Source organism: Cannabis sativa, chromosome 1 (assembly GCF_029168945.1).
Source record: "Cannabis sativa cultivar Pink pepper isolate KNU-18-1 chromosome 1, ASM2916894v1, whole genome shotgun sequence".
Taxonomy (NCBI): domain Eukaryota; kingdom Viridiplantae; phylum Streptophyta; class Magnoliopsida; order Rosales; family Cannabaceae; genus Cannabis; species Cannabis sativa.
This window is the reverse complement of record NC_083601.1, coordinates 41,421,202-41,444,995: the sequence shown is the minus strand read 5'-3', so window position 1 is coordinate 41,444,995 and position 23,794 is coordinate 41,421,202. Positions and strand designations below refer to the sequence as shown.

Here is a 23,794-nt window from a genome sequence, read left to right as displayed (position 1 = left end):
TTGAATGAGGACTCGACTGCAGTCTTGGCAGCACGACAAATATGTCTCTGGCAATCATGTTCAACACGGGATATTTAGATCCTGTTATCTTCCAATAGTTGCATATATCAAAGAATTCATCGATCTGGGTAACACTTGGTCATCTAAATAGAGATCCAACTCTGACTTTTCATTCATTGCACCAGATGAAGCTCTAACATATAAGTCATAGTTAGATAAATGATCTTGTGTTGAAGAAGATGATGACCCTTCCACAAGTGAATTGTTTTCACTTAAAGTATGACATTTAGATTTGTACTCATTGAATAGATCAACACAAAGCCTACGCACCTTTCTAATTTCAACCTCCCATTTATCATCTCCATAGAGTTGAGAAATAAAATTGGAGCAACAAAAACTTGTATCTAGGATCCAAAACCACTATGATAGTCATAATCCCATGAATCTGTTCCCAATACTTTTGAAACTTAAACATCATTTGAGTTGACATATCCTTAATAAATAACTCATTTGATGACATTCCTTCTTCAATTTTCCTCTTAATTTTACACATCTCCGGGAAGAATAGATTGGCAGTAGGGTACTTGGTACCAGAAAATAACTCTGTCACCTCATGAAAAACTTCTAGCCTTTCACATAACTTTTGAGCTCTAATCCAATCATCTTCTGATGGCAAACATTTATACTTTGGATCACAAAGCTTTGCTCGCTCAAATACTGCTTTGTACAATAAAGCTGTCTTTATCATTAAGTATGTTGAATTCTATCTTGTAACACAATCAAGAGACAACTTTTTAGTACATGTGACTCCAAGGTGACGAGCATTCTCCTCAAATTTCTCATACCGTTTTGGTGTGCCTGACCAATAAGCGACACTATCTCGAATCTTATCAACGCTATCACCGATAACAGACAAACCACTTCTAACAATTAAATTCAAAACATGCGCACAACAACGCATGTGAAGCAGCTCTCCATTCAAAATAAAGCAACTAGGATCAAATTTTTGCTTCAAAAGTGGAATCATTGCATTATTAGTGGATGCATTATCAAGTGTCACCGTACTAACCTTATCTTAATGCTCCATTCAGACATTGAAGAACTTAGTGCCTCTGTAAGTGCTGAAGCGTCATGTGGGCATGGTACATACTTAAAGCTTATAATCCGACTATGCAAGGTCCAAGCATCGTCTATAAAATGAGCTGTAACAGCCATATATCCTCTCTTTTGATGATTGGCAGTCCACATATCGTTGGTTAAAGCTATTCTACTTTTATTTTTCTTCAAAATTTCTCCACATTTTTCCTTCTCAAGCTTATGTATCTTCATAATGTTAGACCTTATTGTATTTCTTGACATCAATTGAAACATAGGAGAAATCGTGTTTGCAAAATCTATAAATCTACCGTGTTCAACCATCGATAAAGGGTACTCATGTAGAATAATCATATGAGCTAACTTTTTTCTTCCTAGTTCTTGATCAAGATTGTAGGTTCATGTAGGCTGTTTGGAGAAGGTACAGATTGAATTTCAAATAACTCTCATATTATATAGTACATGTAACTCATAGTTATAATAAGTAAATTAATTTAAAAAATGAACCAAATATAACTAGAGAGAAAGAATTTTTGCAAAAAAGAAAATTAATTGGTTGGGTAAAAATCTACTACCCTCATAGTTGAAGGGAAAAAATGTTGTTTATTATTTTTTTAAACTATTTTTATTGTCTTTTTGTATTGTGCAACCTCGACTGTCGTTTCTTGTGTTATGTTCTTTTCAGGTGTCGTCTCTTGTTTTACGACATCATTTGTCCGGCCACCTGGTGGACACGTGTCATCTCATGATTAGGTCGATACAAGAGGGAGAGGGCTCCTCTAATTCTCGGGGTTGCACACTTGCAGTAGATGCTAGTTATTCAAGGTCGAAGAGAAGCTATTCAGCAATAATAAATAAATAAGAGTTGGAATTTCTGTGAAGCTGTTTTTCTGAAACCCTCACTCGCCTGGTGCTAAGATGGTCTCACCCGCCGGTCACCAATCTTCCCCATCCTGAACGCTATGGCATTCGGTCCGACCACCCAACTTCCTACCGTTACCGGAGAAGGTAAATTCAAACTTCCCCTAATATCCTAATTTATAATCTCAGAGCTAATTAACTCACTTCCCTGCTTTTCTCAATAAACCAATATGGTTTTATTGTCTTCTATATCAAATTTGATGGAAAAAATTTAATATGATTTTTCTTTTGGTTTTTTTTTTTAATATTTAATTTCTTCAGCGATTCGGTGCATATCGTGTCAGGAGATTACGAGATGGATATGGAGTCAGAGTCAGATTCAGATGCGGAGACGATGAGGTGCATATCGTGTCAGGAGGACTACGACGCACATGATGGTGGCACCTGCAAGGAGTGCTACGACGAGGCCAACGATACGGAGGAGGATCTCAAGCGCGAGATCGAAGACCTCAGAGCCAAGGTCGCTTTTCTTAAGCTCTGTGATTCGATGGATTATCCCAACCATTACTCCACTGCCCCTACGCCCTATTCTACTCGCTTCTCCGACGTCATTTTGGTTGCATTGGAAGGTACTTCCGGTGCTCCTGCCCCGGCCGTCCCGGCTCATAAGGCTGTTCTGGTCAGTATCCATAGAAATGTGATGTTTGTAAAAACAAAGAAGTATTTTTTTACATAATTTGACCAAAAATTTGAAAAAATTTAAAAAAATATGTTAAAACTGAGAAATTTTTAGTTTTACAGTTTAATAGTTGTTATGAGGTTTGTTTTCTTGCTGTTCTGGTTGTTTTATAGGTTTTTTTTTTTTTTTTTTAATTTTGGAGGAGGGGGATTCGAACTGAAGTGACCTCTATACTTATTTATAGCTTATTTACACTTGTTGTGATGTTTCGTTTTCTCACTTTTTGCTGGGAAATTGTATTTTTATAATTTTGAAAGTTTAAAATCATGTTTTTTTCAAATAAAAACTTTAAACCTTGTAAATAAAACATAAAAAATATTTTTGAAAAAATTCCCCCACTTTTTTTTTTTTGGCTCATATAAGGCTGTTTTGGTTGGAACTCAACTCAACTCTGTTCTGTTATTTATTTATTTTTAAAGATTCTTTCGTTTCTTTGGTCTTCTGTATGCCAATATCGATGGATTGTTCTTTATTATGTGACAGTATGGCTATTAAATGAGGAGAAATATGCATCTTAAAAATCTTGTTCATCCATTTGAATGTACTTATGTTTGGAATTTGTGAAAACCTATGCATTTGGGTGAGACTACATATTCTACTTTCTTGAATTCTTGTATTGTTTGCACAGCATTATAGTGATAAAGAATCCTTAAACATGAGAGTGAGTCATGAATCATGATGGGGTTGAAGTTTTATTGTTTGGTGAAGAAAAGAAATTCAAGTAGTTAGGTGTTAGTCTACATACTTTGCTAATTTACCATTTGAGTATAGAGTTTGGAGATGTGTCTCGAAACTAGGAAGCTATTCTTATCTGGTTCCATTGCTTGATTCATTTATAAATTACCTATATTATATCCCAAACCTCAATTTGGTGATTTTGTTTGCACTATGTAGTTATGAATATTATAGTTGGAGTTGAGGACTTGCAATGGTAATTTTTCAAAACCTGAGATGCTGAACTATGTACCAAGCCATGTTTCTTTAATTGGATTGCTAATTCAATCTCAATATAGGAAATATTTCAATGTTTCCCTTCAATCTACGTTCCAGCCTATGTGTGGTTTATTACGGTAATTTTGATCCTGATTAAGTCTTGTGTGAACTCCTGGAACTTATATCTTTATGGATTGGACATTTTTGTTGCACTTGACACATAACAGGCAAGTCGTTCCCCAGTATTCAGAGCCATGCTCGAGAATGAAATGGAAGAAAGTAGAAGCGGCACCATAAAGATCAACGATGTATCATACGAGGCCCTTCGTGCTTTTGTCAACTATTTGTACACAGCTGACGCTGATTTTAATGAGCATATGGCCTATTCCCTGCTAGTGTTAGCTGAAAAATATCAGGTAAATCATCTCAAGATCTGTTGTGAGAGGTTTCTGATATCCACTCTAAACTGGGATAATTTAATTGGGAGCTATGCCTTTGCCCACCAGCACAATGCTAAGCTTGTCCTCGAGGCATCCTTGTCAATGATAACGGAGAACATGGACAAGCTTACAAAAAGGGAGGAGTTTTTGGAGCTTAAGGAGAAAGATCCACACCTTATAGTTGAAATCTATGAAGCTTCTCTCTCAAAACAAGTCAATACAGCAGCCTGTAAAGATTCTTCTCAAAAGTCATAGCAATGTTTACTTAGGCAATTGTGGTTTTATGCTGATTTTGGGGCCAGTTTACTTCTTAGTTTCTCTGTAGAGCTTTCTGTTTTATTGGGTTTCCAAATTGTGAATAGAGAAGTTTAAAAATTCATGGGGGTGCATCAACTCATCCTCTTCAAGTGTTTTTATTTTTGTTTCTTTTCCTCAACTTGCATTTAATTTCTATCAAAATATATCTAATCTGATTGTAGTGATTAGGAAAATAAAAAAACATTTTCTGTTCATTCAATTTTGAACACTAACACCGATGTGGTACTTTGTAAATAGTTAACAATATTTAGTAATAATTATTAAATTAAATTATATAGAACTTGATATTTAATTACTTAATCGATATAACAACTTTAGTACTTTTGTATTGGGAGTTGTAGCACTAGTGCCCCTTAGTGGGCCTTGTAGAATGGCAAACAACATCTTTTAAAAGACATAATTATGGAAAATTGGCATCATTTAAAAGAATGACCTATGTTTAGAGAAACAACAACAATATAGAAATGACTAAAACCAACACTAAAGTCGAAAAAAATAAAAACATATAAGCGATAGGTTTTTGGTCTTGTGAGTGGGTTTGAGAATTGCGAGCTGGAGTAGACCAAATCTTGAGTATTGGATCTGTTTAAGCATTGAGTGTTGCTAATGATAAGAAAAAAAGATAACAATGTGCCACAATATTACAAAAATTAGTATAAAAATATTATTGGTCAAAAAATAATTATGCCCCATCTTGATTTTCGCTTTAAGGAAATTATTGATGTTCATTTATATTCTCCTGGAGTTTCAGTTTGTATCTTCTTCAAGATTGTATTTGTGATATATATTTGTTCAGAAAAAAAAATTGTAATATATATAGACAAATAAACCATTTTATAAAGGAAATTTTGTGTTCCTTTTTATAAATTTATTCAGATGTTTCTTCCTAAATTGATGAATGTTTTATGAGAATAAAAAACGGGACATCTTTTCAAAAAGAAAAGAAAAACGGGACATAAATTAGTCAGGATAATAATGCGTTTTCATCTAAATTTTGCTGTCGTTTCTTTCTACAGAACTTAAAAACGACATCTACAGACATGAGTCGCGCATTATAAATTTGCCGTAAATGAAGTATCGTTTTCAAAAACCTCCAATGTCGTTTCTTGTCATCTTTCTCAAGCAGGTGTCGTTTCTTGTTTTACGACATCATTTGTCCGGCCACGTGGTGGACACATGTCCTCTCATGATTGGGCCAGTATCAATAGAGCGAAGAGGGTTCTTCACTCTTCTCTTCTCTAATTCTCGGGGTGTTGCAGTGAAATGCTAGACTTGTTATTCAACGTCCAACAGAAGCTTTTTCTCTAAAACCCTCGTTCGCCTCGCGCTAACATAGTCTCACTCGCCGGTCACCAATCTTCCCCATCATGAGCCGCTATGACAGTCGGTCCGGGGACCCAACTTCCTACCGTGACCGGAGAAGGTAACTTCAATCTCCCCCATAAATGTCCTAATTTGTAATCTCAGAGCTAATTAACCCGCGTTCCTGCTTTTCTCAATAATCCATTCAGTTAATTCTTTAGCTATAAACCAATATGTCTTTATGATCTTATATATCAAATTTGATGGGAATTTTTTAATTATGTTTTTTTTTCAGCGATTCGGGTTTCGGGGGTTCGGTCCGGTCCTCGTCCAGTAAGAAAGATTATGACGGTGGTGAGTCACCAAAAAAGTTTGACTTGGAAGGGCTGTCTCATTTCGAGAAGAACTTTTATGTGGAGTCGCCGACTGTGGCAGCAATGTCTGAGAGAGACGTTGAGGAGTATCGTCTGAGGAGAGAAATTACAGTCGAAGGCCGTGATGTGCCAAAACCCATTAAGGATTTTGGTGACATTGGGTTCCCGGGTACCTATTTTCTTCTCCTTTGAGTTTGTTTTTTAAACCCAGCTGCTGTTTGTTGTTTGAGTTTTTTGTAATAAGAATACAACACAACTTTGGGTATGGATTAAGAACAGTACACTGTGCTAAATATTAATTATTTTCTATCTCAATCAATTTTTCAGAATTTTTTTGTTAGGTAACTTCTAATTTTGTGAGGTTTTATTTTCTTGTACGAGTATTTTTATGTAAACTTTCTATTTGAATGTAGATTATGTTTTGGAAGAAATTTCAAAAGCTGGTTTTGTTGAGCCTACGCCCATTCAAGCTCAAGGATGGCCAATGGCTCTCAAGGGCCGGGATCTTATTGGAATTGCTGAAACTGGATCAGGAAAGACACTTGCCTATCTATTGCCGGCAATTGTCCATGTCAATGCACAGCCAATACTATGTAAGCTTTAATTGTTTAACTTCAATGATTATGTGGTTATTGTTACTGTGAAATTTTTGTAGTGGTTTGTGTATATTTATTGAACCAACATCAACTCCCATGAATGTGTACCTTTGTTCAGCTCCTGGAGATGGTCCTATTGTGCTAGTCTTGGCTCCAACTCGTGAACTTGCTGTTCAGATACAACAAGAGGCTACCAAATTTGGTGCATCTTCAAAGATTAAAAGCACCTGCATTTATGGTGGGGTTCCAAAGGGACCCCAAGTTCGTGACCTCCAGAAAGGTCAGTGGTAATTTAAAGTTTCTGATCTTTGTATCACAATGTCATTCAGTTTTTGTATTTGCTTCCCGTGTTGCTGATGAAACTATACTGTACGTTTTCTCTCTCAGGGGTTGAGATTGTAATTGCCACACCTGGGAGGTTAATTGATATGATGGAATCACATCATACAAATTTGCGAAGGGTCACATATCTTGTCTTAGATGAGGCTGATCGGATGCTAGACATGGGATTTGACCCTCAGATACGAAAAATTGTTTCTCAGGTATGGTTTTCTATTTATTTATTTATTGCACGTTCATATAGAATATGTCAAAATTATGACTGCTGTAGTCTGGACTTTGTATTAAGAATGTTTACTTGTTTAGTTGTGAGCACTTAAAGACTTTTCATATTGCCATTTGTCACATGTTCCTTCATCACCCTTATACATCAAATGTTTTGAGCCACTCGTAGGCACTTAAGTAGCATTTGCTAATTGTTGTAGTTTCCAACTCCCCAAGTATTTTAGAGTTAGGAATTGAGCCCCAGTTTGAACTTGGGCCTACTGAGTGAATATGAGGGATTTTTTGGTATCAAAATAAGAAGAAAAAAAGTTTCATTATTGCATTTTTTTTACATTTTTCAATTTTTGTAGTTTCTACTTTTTCATTGTCATCCTATTAGTTAATTGTCGATGCTGATCACTTAAAAATATGTCACTTAACTGTTACAAATATCCAATTTTACGTAACCTTTTTTTTCCCCTCGAGCAAGTATTTGGTCACTTTGGTTACCCATCTGTACCCAATTCTTAAAGAAAAGTAGTATTGGTTTACGTGAAAAACATTTAGCTAGAATTCGGTAAGCTTCATCCCTCTTATTTATCTATGAAAAGGTGATAAAATAGTGATGTTTCAAGCAAAAAGAATATAACAAATAAGAAGGTGGTCTTATTTTTGGTAATGGCTTTTTGCAGATTCGCCCTGACCGTCAAACATTGTACTGGAGTGCTACCTGGCCAAAAGAGGTTGAACAATTGTCCAGGCAGTTCCTTTATAATCCCTACAAAGTAAAACACTTGAATCTTATCATTTTAATTTGTTTACTTACCATTATAACATGAAAACTATGTTCTGTATTGACACTTCAATTGGACTCTCTGAAGGTAATTATAGGATCACAAGATTTGAAGGCAAATCACGCGATTCGCCAACATGTTGATATTGTTTCTGAAAATCAGAAATATAACAAGTAAGATTGCATTTATTTTGTTCTTTTCCACAATAAATCTAATGTGATTTGAAGGATACTTGTTGATCGGTTGTTTTTTGTTTTCAAGATTAGTGAAGTTGTTGGAGGATATTATGGATGGGAGCAGAATACTGATTTTCATGGACACCAAGAAAGGATGTGATCAGATCACCCGACAACTTAGAATGGATGGATGGCCTGCCCTTTCTATTCATGGAGATAAAAGTCAAGCAGAAAGAGATTGGGTTCTCTCCGAGTTTAAAGCTGGCAAGAGCCCAATAATGACTGCAACTGATGTTGCAGCTCGTGGTCTAGGTACTGTGCTAATGTATTAAGTGCTTACACAATGACTTAACAATGTTGTTTTGGTATTTCATGTCAGTCCACACACTCTGTATTAAAGACAATCTCACAGTATTCAAGTGGTCTTTGATTCCAGCTACCTTTTCCGCTCCTAGGCCCCTAAAATCCATTGCATCCTATTTCACATTCCAAGTGGTCTTTCTGTTATGGTGATATGTATTTTTGTTTGGTTTGGAAGGTATAATTCTAATTCTTCGGTACTTTTGATTTGTTGCAGATGTGAAGGATGTGAAATATGTTATAAATTATGATTTTCCGGGATCCCTTGAGGACTATGTTCACCGCATTGGTCGAACTGGAAGAGCAGGAGCTAAAGGAACAGCATACACTTTCTTTACAGCTGCTAATGCCAGATTTGCAAAGGATCTTATTAACATACTTGAGGAAGCTGGACAGAAGATCAGTCCAGAATTAGCATCGATGGGGCGTGGTGCACCTCCTCCCCTTTCAGGTCAGTTGCTAGAATTTGACTAGTATGGTTGGCGCTAACAAAAACACATACTGCTACATGTATAATAAGTGTGGAATGATACAACATTTTGGGTGTGCACTGTGAAATGGTGGGTTATAATTTTGGTCCAAGTTTGGAACCAATTATTTTCCATAACACTGTATCGTATTGGTTGTGCGTTCAAAGGCTAGACACCTAATAGTGCACTTTAAGTTTGCTAATTTGTCTTCATTTCGCTAATGCTTGTCTTTATTTTCTTCCGTTATATTGATCATCAGGTCATGGTGGCTTTCGAGATCGCGGTAGAGGTTTTGGTGGAAGCCGCCCGTGGAGCTAAGAGCTATGGTTACTGTGAAGAGGAATTCAGAATCAAGCCAAGTAAGGGTTTGGGATTAACTAGAGTAAATGCCGGAAAACATGTATGAATCTAGAGGGTAGGTTTACAGATACGTTTTTCCCCCATTGGACATAGTGTTTATGTGCTTTGTTTTTAGCTTCACAAACTGTAGAAGTTGGGTAGTTAGTACCCAAAATGTGTAAGATAAAAACATTTGTTCATACTATAACAGTTTCATCAACAATTGCTAAACAAAAATTTTCTTCACGGTTGTGTATATAGCACTCCATTCTATTTTCAAAAGAACTCTTCCCTTTCCAATCCCCAAATTGGTACACTGAAAGTTGGACTAAAAAAACTTCAATAGTGATATGAGATGATTACATTGCAGGGCATATGAAGCTGGAGTTATTTTTAATATAATGTAAATCATGTGGGATTATAGAGCTCAGCTATGTATTGTATTGTATATATATATTTTGTATGACCCAACCAAAGCCTACAAATTAGTTACTTTACTAAAAGCTTTCTTTAATATAATATTTTTGTATGCTTTGAGGGTCCACGTTGACTCCAACCAATTTAATCTTTTTTAAATACTACAGTAGAACCTCTATTTAAGAATACTCTATTCAAGAATAACCTCTAATTTATTATAAAAAAAATTAAGTCCCGATTTGGGCCAGTTATAAATAAGAATAACCTCTAAATTGTAATTAGTTATACATTTTCTAAGTCCCATATTAACAAAGTATACCTCTATATAAGAATAATTACACCTTAATAAAATATGTTCATGTATTTTGTAAATTTATTTATGTAAAATTAATAATTTTATTTTAAATTATAATACATGTATGAAATTATATTTACTCTAAAATATTTCTATTATGATATAGTATTACTGATTATTTATTGTTATTATTGTTACATTGATATTTTTTGGTTTTTTAATTTTTTTTCTAGTGTACCTCTATTTAGTTATAACCTCCCAATTAGAATATAATTTACTTGGTCCCAAGTGTATTCTTGAATAGAGGTTCTACTGTATTTTAGACCTTGTGTATTGTAAAAATTATTGATTGGATTTTCTGTTTTGTTAGATAATAAAATGGATCCGGTATTTTTTAAAATGGTAAAAATAAGACCTTGAGTTTAATTTTCGACAAATTTTTTGTAATACAACTAACTTGAAGACAATTCTCAATGTGAATAGATACAAAAAATATAAATAGTTTTATCATAATATTCTTAGATTGAATTATTATTAAATTTTTGACAAAAAAATCAATTTAGGTCTTATTTGTACTATTTTTGAAAAATACAAGGTTCATTTTGTTATTTAACAAAATAGAAAATTCAATTAGTAATTTTTGTAAAACATAGGGTTCAAAATGGCATTTACTCCTTTAGAAATAAAGTTGGGGTTGGAGTTTGAATGTATTTATAATTAACTTAGGGTCAATACTTTAAGCAAATATTGATTTTATTAAATTAAATAGTTACATATAAATTTTATAGTGATTAGAGGTCTGTAGTTACAAATTTATATTTACTGTTGTGGAAGACGTAAGAAAAATGTATCAATAATGCTTAACATACTTAAAGTATTATATCGTTATTCATGTAGTGAAATATTATTGTTTAAAGTGTTAAATATTATTGGTGCATAGTAATATTCATTACAAGAGTTTTAATTTTATATTTGTAAATTTTACATAAAATCCGCAAAAAAAAATTGATGTTAATTTTAATTTCTCTTAAAAGTTAAATTTTATATTTTTTAAAGTTCAATTTTGAACATGTGATATTGTAACATAATATTTAACTTTTCCTCCTAATATATATCTTACTCCTTGTTTCATTATTTGGTAGGACAACTACAAGAAAAGGGAGGGGATGAATGTTTGAGGAAAACATTCCCCCTCTAAATCCCAAAAATCCATTCTTCCTATTTTTGGAATGATTTTGAAAAAAGGCGAAATAAAAATACAAAATATTAATATTATTCTACTAAAAATGATATAATGATAATTTTAATTAACTTTGTTTCTATCTTTTCAACTTTACACATAATACCAAACCAAAAAAGAAAGTTATTATCATCTCCATCCTTTTCAAAATCTCCCTCCATACTCATTCCATCCGACTCTTTCTCCTTCTTAACAAATATAGCCTTACACTTACATAAAATACCTTCTAAATGAATGGAAGTCCACCCAAAATTTAAAACATAATAACTATATTTTGGAAGGTATTTATGAACAATATTTATATTTGTACTACTAAAAAGTAAAGATAGAATGATTTTTTTTCTTTTAAGGTTCGTTTTTTTTTTTTAAAAAAAGAAAAAAAAAAATACTTTTAATCAATTTTTTATTTTTAAAATTAGAAAATAAAAATATTTTCAAAAATTATATATTTTTTTAATTTTTTAATTGAGAATTAAAATTTAATAAATTTTAAAAACAAACAAAATTACTTCCAATTTCTTTTAAAACTATTTTTTTATCAGTATTTTAGACTTCTACCCAAATTAGACTTTGGAATCCGGACCAAACTCAACGACCCCAACTCAAATCCTAACCTGAATCTAAACCCCAGACCCGACATAAATAAAATCAACAAAGAAAAATAAAAATGAAATGTAAAGAAGAAATTTTTTATTTTTTGTTTTTAAAATTAAAAAATAATAATAATTAAAAAATATATTTTTATTTTTAAAAAATTAATTTATGATTAAAAAAATTTAAAACTAAAATATCACAAAAGCACCCTAGTTTTAAAAATTTGAAACTAAGATGTAAACGAAATCTAATCTCCCGTTATTTTCGTTTAAATTGAAGGCACAAAATTGAAAAACAAATTAGTAGGGCTCGGCTCCAATACAAGGCTCTGATTTTTATTTATTATGTTAATTTGTTCTTGTGACAGTGTTAGACTAATATAGTACAGTGGTTGGTAGGAAACTGACAAGTTGAAAGAGAAAGACGAAGATTTCTGCACTCTAATTTATAACAATAAGCCATGGCTGAAGCTCCAAAGCTCTATACCAATAAACCCAAAAAGGGTAAATACTTATTTTCCCTCTACATCTATCTTTTTTTTTTCCTTTGATTCGAAATTTATTTTCTATAATTAAGCCAGCAAGAAGGAATCTTTTTGTGATTCAATAGTTGGGGTTTTGTTTTCTAATGATTATTTTTATTTTATATAAACAGCGCAGCTGAAACAATTTCAAGGGAAGGACTTTTCTTCACCATCTTCATCTTCGTCGTCAATGGGGACTCACCCTCCACCTCCACCTCCACCTCAGCCCCCTAAGGAATCATTTGCTCGCCGTTACAAGTTCCTCTGGCCGTTGCTTCTCACTGTTAATCTTGCTGTTGGAGGTATTTTTGTTTTCCTTTAACTTAATTTAACTCATGTATTTACTGCTTAATTACAGATAATGTGAAATGGAATTCTCACAATTTTTGAGTAATAATGTTTCTAGCATGGGTTCTGCGAAACTTATTGGTATTTTTGTTGTTTGAACTTGAAGTGAGATTTAAGTTTAGTTTTGTAGGTACTTTGTATAAAAATTTATGGCTTTTGTTTCGAGTTATTTGTGTGTTCAAAATAAAATTAATTCTCAATTAAATTTGAAATCTTTGATACTCACTTCTAATCAAGGGAACCATCTTTATATTTGTTTATGGTATCTGCAAGGCTTGGCGAACTGGTTATAATATTTACTTCTTTCTGGAGATTGATTAATAATCTAATATCCTCTTAATTGTTAGACCTAGATGCTGTGCTTTATTGCTGGTCTTATTAGGCCCTTAAAATAGTGTCTGGGAGCTTTGTGTAACCAGTTGGAGTCTTGTAGATAAGGTATTCATTAATGGGATGGACCATACCGTAATTTGTAGGTGATTGCAGAATAAATTGTGCATCTCAAACTGGCATGTACTTTTCTTTGTGCAGTAATATGATTAGGTATCTAATTTTGAATCTTCAAGTCTGTGTCTAGTAAAAGGGATAAAAGCTTCCGATTTAAGTATCAACAAGTCATGGTTTCTGTGCTGGGAATTAGGAAAGATTATAAAGTGATGGGTCCAACAACATTGATTGGAAATAGTAGTTAGTTATAATGTGAATATGACATGTTGATAGTGTTCTTGTTCCAATTTAAAAAAGATAAGAAAGTGGTGGGTTCAGCAACGTTGATTGGAAATAGCTGTTAGCTATGATGAGAATATGACATGTTGATAGTGTCTTAGGTTTCATAGAAGCTTGGAGCTCATGTGATAAGAAAAGATTCCTTCTCATTTAATATAATATGTCCTTGCAAGAAACCTTGGCAACTGAAAATGCCATTTCCATCAATTTAGAAGAACGGTACAGAGGTTGATTTATCATCAGTTGTTTAGGCTGTTGGTGCTGTAGAACAATTATTTTATTTGTGAGTGAGTTCGAGTAGCCTTTCGTTTGGTTAAAAAAAGACCTTTCTTTGCTTTTGACGAGCTTTTCTACCTTAAGTTTATGGAAAGTTTTTGGTTAAGGTCAAGTTAAAAGAGTTTGATATAGAATCTTCATGTCATGGATATTGAGTAGCTGTGCAGTATTGGGCTGTCTGGGGTTCAATTTATTAGGTCTGCTGCCTAATTAATAACTGGGGATGGGGAACAAAGATTGCAGGGTTTGGTGGAACCTTCAGTTTCCTACTTGAGCCTGCCAAGTTTGTTTTGGAAAATTTATGGGCTATTTGGAAAGAAATAAAGACTGTCTGTCTGTCGAACATGTTTGGTTTAAACAGGCATTAACTTTTCCATATGAAAGGGAGGGAATTTCTTACCAGGCATTATGAATTACAATCCATAATAGAACTTTGAGACGTTGACACATTGGTTCTAGAATCCACAAAATTTATGACTAGACTGACGTTTGAATTTTGTGTCAACTTTGTAGCTTATATTTTCATGAGAACGAAAAAGAAAGACACAGACGTAGAGCTAGTGGATGAAGTTGCAACCCCAGTTGAAACAACAGCTACTGTCACTGTCCCCCTTGATAAATCTCTACCTACGCCGATTGTCAAAGAGCCTCCCCCTAAATTGCGACAACCAATCTCAGAGAATCAACAGCTTGAACTTTTCAAGTGGATATTGGAAGAAAAAAGGAAGATTAAAACAAATGATCCCAAAGAAAGGAAGCGTATCGATGAGGAAAAAGCTTTGCTTAAGCAGTTTATTCGAACAAAGTCTGTTCCGAGCATATAACTGGCGAACAACTGCTATCAAATGATTAAGGAATATCTGAAAAAAAGAGGAAACACAATTGTTTAGTATTCCAAGTTTCTCACTTCCTTATTTGTCACTACATTATGATTAGACTTTTGCCAGTTTACAATGGAAGTACTTAAAAAAAAATTGCCATGTGTAAATCAAAATGTTGTGTTTGGTCTGCTGCAGAAATTTGTGGATTTTGTAGTTGCTTGGTTACAGATTACAATGAGACAGTAGCAGTATAAAACCACACTTTTCTATTACTATGTCTCCTTTAATCCCAGACTGCTGCTGGGTTTGTGTTTATTGATTCAAATATGCATATCATTTTGAGCTCAGATGAAGTAAGCATGATCTGAAGCTTTTGTACAAATTTATGTTCCAGGAGAACAGAGCAAGGGAGGGCCCTCTATATACCCTTTAGATTGGCTGATGTTAATATATTCTCAATGCCTTTGAACTTTAGGAACAGTGACTAGTAATTTGCTTTCCTTGTCATATTTTCTTTGTCCCTAGTAATCATATTGTCGTTTTCTATGCAAGAGAGAACATAATTTTCATTTGGTAACCAATCACAGAAATTTCGAAGTTAACCATATTCTCTTAAAAACTTTATTACTTAAAAACTTGTGGTGATTCACATGGGCCAATTGAAAGCAGTATTAACAATTTCCAAAAATGATGTGGACACCCCACCTGTGTGTAATTCTGAGAAGTCCCCACCTCATGCAGCCATCTTGACACTAAAAAACAACCATTACCATCATACATACGTTAATTTCTCACCCTCTTTATATTCTACCTCCTTTTCCCAAATTACACTTGTATTGCCTATCGTCTCTAGTCTCTACGCTTCACTCTTCAAAGGCAATACCAAAAAAAACACTCTATCCAAATATATTCCATAAGATTCTCTAGATATAGTGGCATTAATAAAGTGTAAAGATTTTGATGATAAAGAAAGGACATATCTTTGAATGGTACCTAATTATAAGTTAGGTAGTTAGAAGAAAGAGATATAAACAATATTTAAGGAGTAATGTGCGGCAAAAAATATAGAACTAAAACTAAACTAAACTAAAAGCAAAGTCTCTTAACTTTTTTATTTTTTTTGTGAGTGATAGCGTGTATGACTTTGATACATGAATATTGTTGATGTTGTTTAGCAATTTGAAAAGGCAATAGTGTTTTAAGACTTGTTAGAAAGCTAAAACAAAAGGGTAGTCTCTTTATTATAGTTATTGTTATTACATATTGGTGCGGTGTGTCCATGGCTGATGGAAATGAGAGGTTTATATTATATAACAAGCAAAAGAGAAGTTTTGGCAAAAAGAGAGGGTAAGGCTGCACATGCAGCCTCTACCTCTACCAACCATATATATAAAATCACAAAGGATGGGGCTTGAGTATGACATGAGAGGTTCATTCGGCTATATAGAGATGATGATGATGATGATGGTGATGATGATGATGATGATGATGAAGAAGTGTGGCTGGAGTTATTAAAGTATCATCACATGAATGCACGAGGGGACTCCTCCAGCTGCTTCTACCCAAAACAGGGCCTACCCCAAATCTACTGTCCCACAACTAAGATCAATCATCCACATTTTGAAATAACTTTTCTCTCCAATGTACATATATGTAAATAAAGTTTATGTGGTCATTTCAAGTATTTATTTGATCCATACTACTAATAAGTTTACCAAAGTCTGAGAAGTGGGGTCAGTAAGAAATTATAGTATATTCATTTCAACTCAGTCAAGTATATAAACCCGGGTTCGACCCGAATCCAAACATGGTTAAGTTTCTTATATAAGAAACTAAAAAGCAAGTCTTCTTTAATATACTCAACTAGTCAGTTGTTCCTCATTACATATACTCTGTATTAAAACTTTGGTCCAACATTTCTCTCTCTTTCTCACTTTACCACTCGTGTGCTTGTACACATGCAACTTTAATTCATTCCTTCTATAACCAAAAAAAAAGAGAGAGAAAAAATGTCCTCATTGCTACTATGATTGAGTCTGTTCAAAAGATAGTACAGCTTATTACAGAGAGAGAAAAGAGAGCGTGTGCTTTTGCATGAAAATAAATCTAAAAATGGTCAATTCATGGATTTTTGTAATCACAGTAGCTGTTTTGTTGTACTTCATAATCTTCTACAAGAACAAGTTTATTAGAAGACTTACTGGATCAAAACCCAGAAGAAGCTTACTTCCATTAGGCTCTATGGGGTGGCCTTTTCTTGGAGAAACAATCGAGTTTGTGACTTGTGCTTACTCTGACCGACCTGAGACCTTCATGGATAAACGTCGTCGCATGTAAGTTATGGTCTCAAAAATCTATTTTCTTAGGAAAAAAACCAAACTTAACTTAATGTTCTCAAACTAATCTCTAACATTACATGTTTTCTTTACTATTGATAATTCTAGTTACCAAGTCTTTTCACCAGCTACTTAGTTGCCTATAATTATGCATTTATTTATTTTACTTTGATAACTTTGTTTGAGCTTTAATTTTTCTAGATTTTTCAATGGGAAATTAACAAGTATTTTTGTGTTTTTTATTTTTGGTTAGGTATGGTAAGGTGTTTAAGTCCCACATATTTGGAAGTCCAGCTATAGTTTCAACAGATGCAGAAGTGAGTAAATTTATTCTGCAAAGTGATGCAAAGGTTTTTGTGCCTTCTTACCCAAAATCTCTGACTGAGTTGATGGGAAAGTCTTCTATTTTGCTTATCAATGGAAGCTTGCAAAGGAGAATCCATGGACTAGTGGGTGGCTTCTTTAAATCACCACAACTCAAGGCTCAAATCACCAGAGACATGTACAAATATGTCCAAGAATCAATGACAAATTGGACCCATGACCGACCCATCTACATTCAGGATGAAACCAAAAATGTAAGCTCTCTTTTTCACACATATTCATCTTGGGAAATGAGTTGTTAGGATATTACTTTGGTTCCTCTCAAGTTACCTAGCTAGTTTATTTTTTGGGAAGAGTTTCAAGTAGACACAACAAAAAACAAAAGATGCCTTCTATCTTTTAAGTTTAAAAATTCAGCCTTTTTTGTGTGGTGAAGATATTTTTTTTAGGTGGGGGGTAATTTTATTTATTCTTTTATGTGTTAGGGGGGATAAAATAAAGGAATCTGTCTGTGAAACAGTGAAAGAGTAATAATTATTGATTGTTTGAAATATTCCATCTCTAGCTTCTACTTAGATTTGAGGATGATTTTCCAAAAGGAAAAGGTGAACCAGTTGTTATGTGGTTGAGAATAAATTTGTTTGAATCATTTTGTCTGTGAAAACAGATTAACAATTATTATGTTTTTGATGGTACTTTTTAAAAGTTAATAACACAAGAATATGACTAAACACCCCTTTTGGTCTCTCTCTCTCTCTCTCAGATTGCATTTCAAGTATTAGTTAAGGCATTGATTAATTTGGATCCTGGTGAGGAAATGGAGTCCTTAAGAAAACAATTTCAAGAATTCATTGCAGGCCTCATGTCATTACCAATAAACTTTCCTGGAACTAGGCTTCACAGATCATTACAGGTAAGTTAGTTATTATTATTATTACCACTACTTACATAACATCTTACCTTATTTCCATGTTGATACAAAAAATAATTTCCCTCTTTTCATTTCAGGCAAAAAAGAAAATGGTAAAGCAAGTAAAGAAAATTTTAGAAGCTAGGAAAAGTAGTAGTGGGATGAACAAGGTCCCCAAAGAGGCTCCAAGAGATGTAATAGATGTTCTTTTAAATGACACAAGTGGTCAATTAACAGATGATCTTATAGCTGATAACATTATAGATATGATGATCCCAGGAGAGGATTCAGTTCCTGTTCTTTTGACTCTTGCAGTGAAATATCTCTCAGATTCTCCTACTGCCCTACAACAACTGATGGTATGAACCACTTAGTTTTTTGTTTTTTCTTTATTGGATTGTTATACAAATCAAATTATTATAATCATATCACTTATTAATAATAATAATCATAATAATGAAAAGATGCCAACTTCATTTCATCATCATTAACACCCTTTTCTTTAGTGCTCTTTAATTTAAAAATGACTTAATTGGATTAAGCTGCATAAATAAATCCTGTTTAGCCAGCCAATATTTTTTCTCTTTTTTGGAAATTTGTGACTTTCGAGTCCATTTTTTGACCAATTTTACTGCCTAGTTTTGTCGTTTCTGAAGTGGTTTCCTTCTCATTTGTGCCTTGTCATTGGAAATAGGTGACAATGCAAATCCTATATAATATAAGGTAGCCATAGGTTTTATCCACAAAATAAATATATATACCAATTAGACTAATGCAGTTATTCTCTTGAAAAAGACAGCTATAGTACAAGATTTTTATATAGAAAATGAATTAAAAATATAAGACTTAGTTCCAATAACTACTATACGCACTTACTTATTTATCTTATCTCAGGAGGAGAATATGAAGTTAAAAAGACTTAAAGATGAGCTTGGGGAGCCACTGTGTTGGAGTGACTACTTATCTTTACCATTTACTCAAACGGTAATAATTTTTTTTACCACTGCATGAAAATGACACAGAAGAAGAAAATAACAGCTAAGAAAGCTAGCTATAACTTTTCTAAAATGCTTGACTTTTGATAAATAAAATAAAATTACAGGTCATTACAGAAACACTAAGGTTGGGGAACATTATCATTGGGGTGATGAGAAAAGCCATGAAAGATGTTGAGATAAAAGGGTATCTAATACCAAAGGGATGGTGTGCTTTTGCATATTTTAGATCAGTTCATCTTGATGAAAGTAATTATGACTGGCCGTACAAGTTTAATCCATGGAGGTGGCAGGTAAGTGGGGACCAAATATTTCAATATTAACTTTGCTCTTTTCAAAATTATCAACAGTATATAGTCCAATAATTCATTGAACCTTTACTGAAATTCACAGGAAAAAGACACTAGCAATTGTAACTTCACCCCATTTGGAGGTGGCCAGAGGCTATGCCCTGGGATTGACTTGGCTAGATTGGAAGCTTCTATCTTTCTACACCACTTGGTCACTCAATTCAGGTAATAATGAATTTTTATTAGTAATAAGTTTCAATTACAATTATGACAGTATGATTAATTATTGAATCTGATTTTTCATTGCTTCACACGTAGTTAGATACTTGCTTTCAGTAAACCATATCTAATTACTAGAATAATAATAATAATAAAAGATAATCTAGATATATATGTAAAATATTTATAAAAACAATAGAACAAAACTTGCCCATCATAACATAAGCCTTCAACAGCTCCCATTTCAACATCAAGTGAGTGTCATTTCCCATTAAAATTTGCACAATATTTGGATAAATTTGAACCAAGTCCTTTCAGTTTCTATAATAATAATTTCCTCAGGAGAAAGACAAAAGAGATTTTGCAACTAGTACCAGTTTCTATTAAAATATACAACCTTTTTGTACCAACTATATGTGCTTTTTATTAGATCAAAAACCATATCATATAATTGATATTGGTAGATTAGATTCTTGTAACTATTTTTTGTTATTAGTCATTTTTAATAACTTGTGTCATACATTCCAAACATTTATCCAATTGGATCCTTTTATGGGGTATCCATGTGAGTAGAGCATGGTCACCACCACATACGACACAAAAATGAGAAAGAAAGCCTTATAAGGAATCTCTTTTTAAGACATCTTACCTAACTTTTGGAATTTAGTCTCTTACTTGTTGTATATTATGTATGAGTTTTAATGATTCTAATCTGTCTCTAATATAACTTAATGCCCTTAACTTAATGGCTATGAATATTTTCTACAATTTCAATTAGGTTGGGTGCTATAGGTAGTGGCTATAAGTAGCATTTTACCATCCAAATAATACCAAATCTGAAATTAGTGTGTATCTACCATTGGCTCCTTTTGACAAACTTTCCCTAAAGACAATTTGTCTGTTTATAAACAATGATTTATTTAAGAATAAACTAACTGGTCTCTTGTTTTACATGCTGCAATCCACCAATTATTGTTGAGTTCATTAAATATATAATTTCAAAGAATGAATGCCATGTTACATGGTCAAACTAGGCATAGGATATATCCTAACTAATTTAAAAAGAAAATCTATTGTAATTAATAAGGATCTAACAAGGCCTGCAAGTGCATTATACCTTTATAAGATTTCTTAGAGATCTTGCCTGACCACACTTTGTTTATAATAAGGTGACTGTGTTTTACAATTATACATATAAGATATATTTTATATAAAAAGTTTTAATTGTTAAAAAATTGCAGATGGGTTGCTGAGGAGGATACAATAGTAAACTTCCCCACTGTAAGAATGAAGAGAAGGTTGCCCATTTGGGTTAAAAGAAAAGAGGGTCGTTTATAAGCCTTTTGTGGCCATTAAAGAAAAAGCTTCTAAGTAACTTCATACAATGATACTAAAAAAAACAGAGCTGCCCACATGAAAAGACAAGGAAAAAAAATATTCCCATGGTGCACACGTGTGGGTGGCACCCACAGAAGCTAAACACAAGTGTCATCCAATTGGACTTTTATAATGATTACTGCATCATATAGTCATATTAGACAACTTTGTACAACTCTTATGGGACCTTTCAATTAAAATCCCTATGTTCACTCTGGCCTTAGTTAATTCTTTTTTGTCCTTCCTTTAATTTACTTTGCTTGTACAAATGTAATAAAAGGCACCAAAGGAGCTACTTTTTGAATTATTATTGTTATATATTATTAAATTTATATTCTTAAGTAACAACTTTTGATTAGTTTAGTGGACATTTACAATGATTTGCATTCATTTGAGCCCCATCTAATGATGACATTTTTCAAGAATTCTTTCTTAATGAGAAACTAAAAAAGTCCCATTCGATTTATCAATTTAACTTGCTGGAAGAAAAAAATTGCGTGATCCCATATTCTTTTTGAGAGTAAAAATATTCATACATTACCCTTTTAATAAGTTTCTCTTTTGTAATGATTTTATAAATTTAATATTAAAAAATTAACTTGTTAAATAAAATTTATGTTTATAGACTAAAAAGATTAAAGAATAATTGGTGATTTTCCTAGTTTTGCTGGTGGAAATTATTTGTAAACTATTACAATCATATAGAAATTAATTTAAAAGTATGAACTATACTTTTTCAGTCATCATCAACTTGAGTGTTGAAAACGAAGCTTGGAAACACAGTGGTAATATCTCTGTAACACATGAAGTTGGAATCAAAATAAGTCGTGCTAAAACAGTGATGAAACTACATTCATAATCATTATAGCTATGTATTTGTATATAAGAATATACTTACTTTAATTGATATAGTGTCATGTTATTGAGGAGTTTTGGTTGACTAATAACAAATGCTTGCCATTCATCCTTGTTTATTTTACCATCATTATCAATATCAACATCTGCAAATGTCTGTGCAGCACAGAATACAGCTAATTTAAATAAATCCACACCATTCATAGAAAGAAAAAAGAATAAAGAAAAACTATGTTGGTCATTATAAATAATTGCCTTATCAAGGATAGCTTCAACAGTTTCATCTGATACTTGTATATGAGATTCGAACAATGTTGCCACTACCATTTGCCTCACCTGAAACAATATGGTTACTTTTGAAACTAGATATATATTTCATTCACCTTGGTTATGAGTATGATCATCACATACATTTTTACCATTTTTCTTTCGACCTGATATAAATATAGTATTAGACACTTACTTCTTCCCGTTCGATAAATCCAGTTTGCCTCAAATCATACAACCTAAATGCGACTGCAACTCATTACAATTATAAGAGAAAATAGTAAACCATATTAACATAATATTCTACAATAATAAGTATGACTATAATAAGTAGTGTACTTACAATCAATCTTGTCCACGAGAGGGGCACTAGGATGAAATATGCTAAGTGCATAGACAAATTCCTCAAATTCAATGACACCATTCTTCTTCTCATCAAAAACATCAAAGACCTATTTCATATTATATAACTCAGATATCATTCCACAAGAATTCAAAAAAAAAAAAAAAAAAAAGATATCATTCCACAAAGAAATTAAGAAAGAAAAAAAGCGGTAGCTAGCTAGCTGATCTAGTTTACTCACTCTATCCACAAAAAGGTTTTCACCAGCAGCAGTTTTGAATATTGCTAATCTAAGCTCTTCCTTCACATTATTAAAACCCAGAAACAAAAAAGTAAGTATAAGTACAAATATATTTTCAAATTACTTTTACATAAGAATCAAAGTTACCTTATGAATTAGGCCATCGTTAATGATCGAGTTACTTAATTTGTTGAACAGTTCACGCAAGGCCTCAATTTCGTTAACACTAACTACATGATCCAAAATTTAAAGTACATATATTTATTGAAATCAACAACAAGTTTCGCTATAAACAGGGGAATTTAAATAAAAGAAAATGGACGAACAGAGAGAGTTGTTTGCAAGTCGAACGACGTCGTTGAATTTGTAAGAGAAAGACTTTCGTGGACGGTGGAGACCAAAGCAACAGCCAGAGATTGTGAATATCAAATCAATAAGATCACTAATTAATGTTGTCACCATCGAACAAAGAGTATTGCCCATCCCCACCGAGCTCGAGCTCGAGCTCTTTTATCTCACATCAAATTAAAGCAGTTTTAGAAACGTTTATTTATATAATTATAATCTTTTGTTTGGGAGCTCAGAAAATAATTAACCATTTTTTTAAAAAAAAAACTGTGATTTTATAATTTGTTCTCGGTTATATAGTTATATATGTATGTATATATAAGAAAAGAGAGAGAGAGAGCGTGAGAGTACCATAGAGCTGAAAAAGGAGTTCGTGTCAGTTCTTGTAAATAGAAAACTTGGTACCTGTCTTTCATTCATGGCGTTTTCAAGTTTTTTAGCTCAATCTAAAAAGATAAATTAGAGTAGTTATAAAATAGTAATGTGCATTGGAGCTATATGGACACATTAAGCAAATACAAATACAGGTGGAGCATGTCCAAGGTACTTTTTATTTTTAGTCAAATAACTAAAAAAAAAGTTAAATGGGATAGTTATTTTTATTAATCTTACTCCAATTATATTCTACTTTAGTATTTAATTATTTTGATAATATTTTATAATTTAAATTTTATAAAAATAAGTTAATTTAATAAATAAGGAAAAAAAT

At 32.8% G+C, this 23,794-nt stretch overlaps 5 protein-coding genes across 10 annotated transcripts; 4 read left to right on the top strand and 1 right to left on the bottom strand.

The window, feature by feature from the left end:
- Window positions 1–1,875: 1,875 nt before the first annotated feature.
- LOC115707441 (BTB/POZ domain-containing protein At4g08455) lies at window positions 1,876–4,504 on the top strand. 4 transcript variants are annotated; one of them, XM_030635406.2, is made up of 4 exons: window positions 1,876–2,103; window positions 2,301–2,635; window positions 3,856–4,044; window positions 4,135–4,504. In XM_030635406.2, exons 1-4 carry the CDS (start codon window positions 2,058–2,060, stop codon window positions 4,321–4,323), a joined length of 759 nt encoding a protein of 252 aa, XP_030491266.1. In that variant the 5' UTR covers window positions 1,876–2,057; the 3' UTR covers window positions 4,324–4,504. The 4 variants fall into 4 exon arrangements, with proteins under 4 accessions (XP_030491266.1, XP_030491264.1, XP_030491263.1 ...); XM_030635404.2 differs by having other exon boundaries at window positions 1,879–2,103; window positions 2,304–2,635; window positions 3,856–4,504; XM_030635403.2 differs by having other exon boundaries at window positions 1,880–2,103; window positions 3,856–4,504.
- A 1,086-nt stretch (window positions 4,505–5,590) lies between these two features.
- Window positions 5,591–9,586, top strand: LOC115706932 (DEAD-box ATP-dependent RNA helicase 20). Its single transcript, XM_030634711.2, has 10 exons — window positions 5,591–5,809; window positions 5,984–6,231; window positions 6,476–6,655; window positions 6,777–6,938; window positions 7,046–7,200; window positions 7,894–7,986; window positions 8,083–8,168; window positions 8,257–8,483; window positions 8,749–8,982; window positions 9,261–9,586. The coding sequence occupies exons 1-10, from the start codon at window positions 5,754–5,756 to the stop codon at window positions 9,317–9,319; spliced, it is 1,500 nt and encodes a 499-aa protein (XP_030490571.1). The 5' UTR covers window positions 5,591–5,753; the 3' UTR covers window positions 9,320–9,586.
- A 2,529-nt stretch (window positions 9,587–12,115) lies between these two features.
- On the top strand, window positions 12,116–14,852 carry LOC115707017 (uncharacterized). The gene is made up of 3 exons (XM_030634811.2): window positions 12,116–12,389; window positions 12,541–12,711; window positions 14,273–14,852. Exons 1-3 carry the CDS (start codon window positions 12,347–12,349, stop codon window positions 14,581–14,583), a joined length of 525 nt encoding a protein of 174 aa, XP_030490671.2. The 5' UTR covers window positions 12,116–12,346; the 3' UTR covers window positions 14,584–14,852.
- Window positions 14,853–15,857: 1,005 nt separating this feature from the next.
- LOC115707571 (3-epi-6-deoxocathasterone 23-monooxygenase CYP90D1) lies at window positions 15,858–21,389 on the top strand. The gene is made up of 8 exons (XM_030635586.2): window positions 15,858–16,913; window positions 17,170–17,494; window positions 18,004–18,153; window positions 18,249–18,509; window positions 19,045–19,134; window positions 19,253–19,438; window positions 19,539–19,660; window positions 20,896–21,389. The coding sequence occupies exons 1-8, from the start codon at window positions 16,675–16,677 to the stop codon at window positions 20,990–20,992; spliced, it is 1,470 nt and encodes a 489-aa protein (XP_030491446.2). The 5' UTR covers window positions 15,858–16,674; the 3' UTR covers window positions 20,993–21,389.
- Window positions 21,390–21,666: 277 nt separating this feature from the next.
- Window positions 21,667–23,581, bottom strand: LOC115707573 (calcineurin B-like protein 10). 3 transcript variants are annotated; one of them, XM_061115641.1, is made up of 10 exons: window positions 23,437–23,581; window positions 23,210–23,244; window positions 23,064–23,176; window positions 22,885–22,967; window positions 22,738–22,797; window positions 22,497–22,605; window positions 22,350–22,402; window positions 22,142–22,222; window positions 21,930–22,042; window positions 21,667–21,825 (listed from the first exon to the last, which is right to left on the bottom strand). In XM_061115641.1, exons 1-10 carry the CDS (start codon window positions 23,503–23,505, stop codon window positions 21,768–21,770), a joined length of 774 nt encoding a protein of 257 aa, XP_060971624.1. In that variant the 5' UTR covers window positions 23,506–23,581; the 3' UTR covers window positions 21,667–21,767. The 3 variants fall into 3 exon arrangements, with proteins under 3 accessions (XP_060971624.1, XP_030491447.2, XP_060971631.1); XM_030635587.2 differs by having other exon boundaries at window positions 23,064–23,244; window positions 23,437–23,579; XM_061115648.1 differs by having other exon boundaries at window positions 23,064–23,251; window positions 23,437–23,551.
- Between the last annotated feature and the right edge of the window lie 213 nt (window positions 23,582–23,794).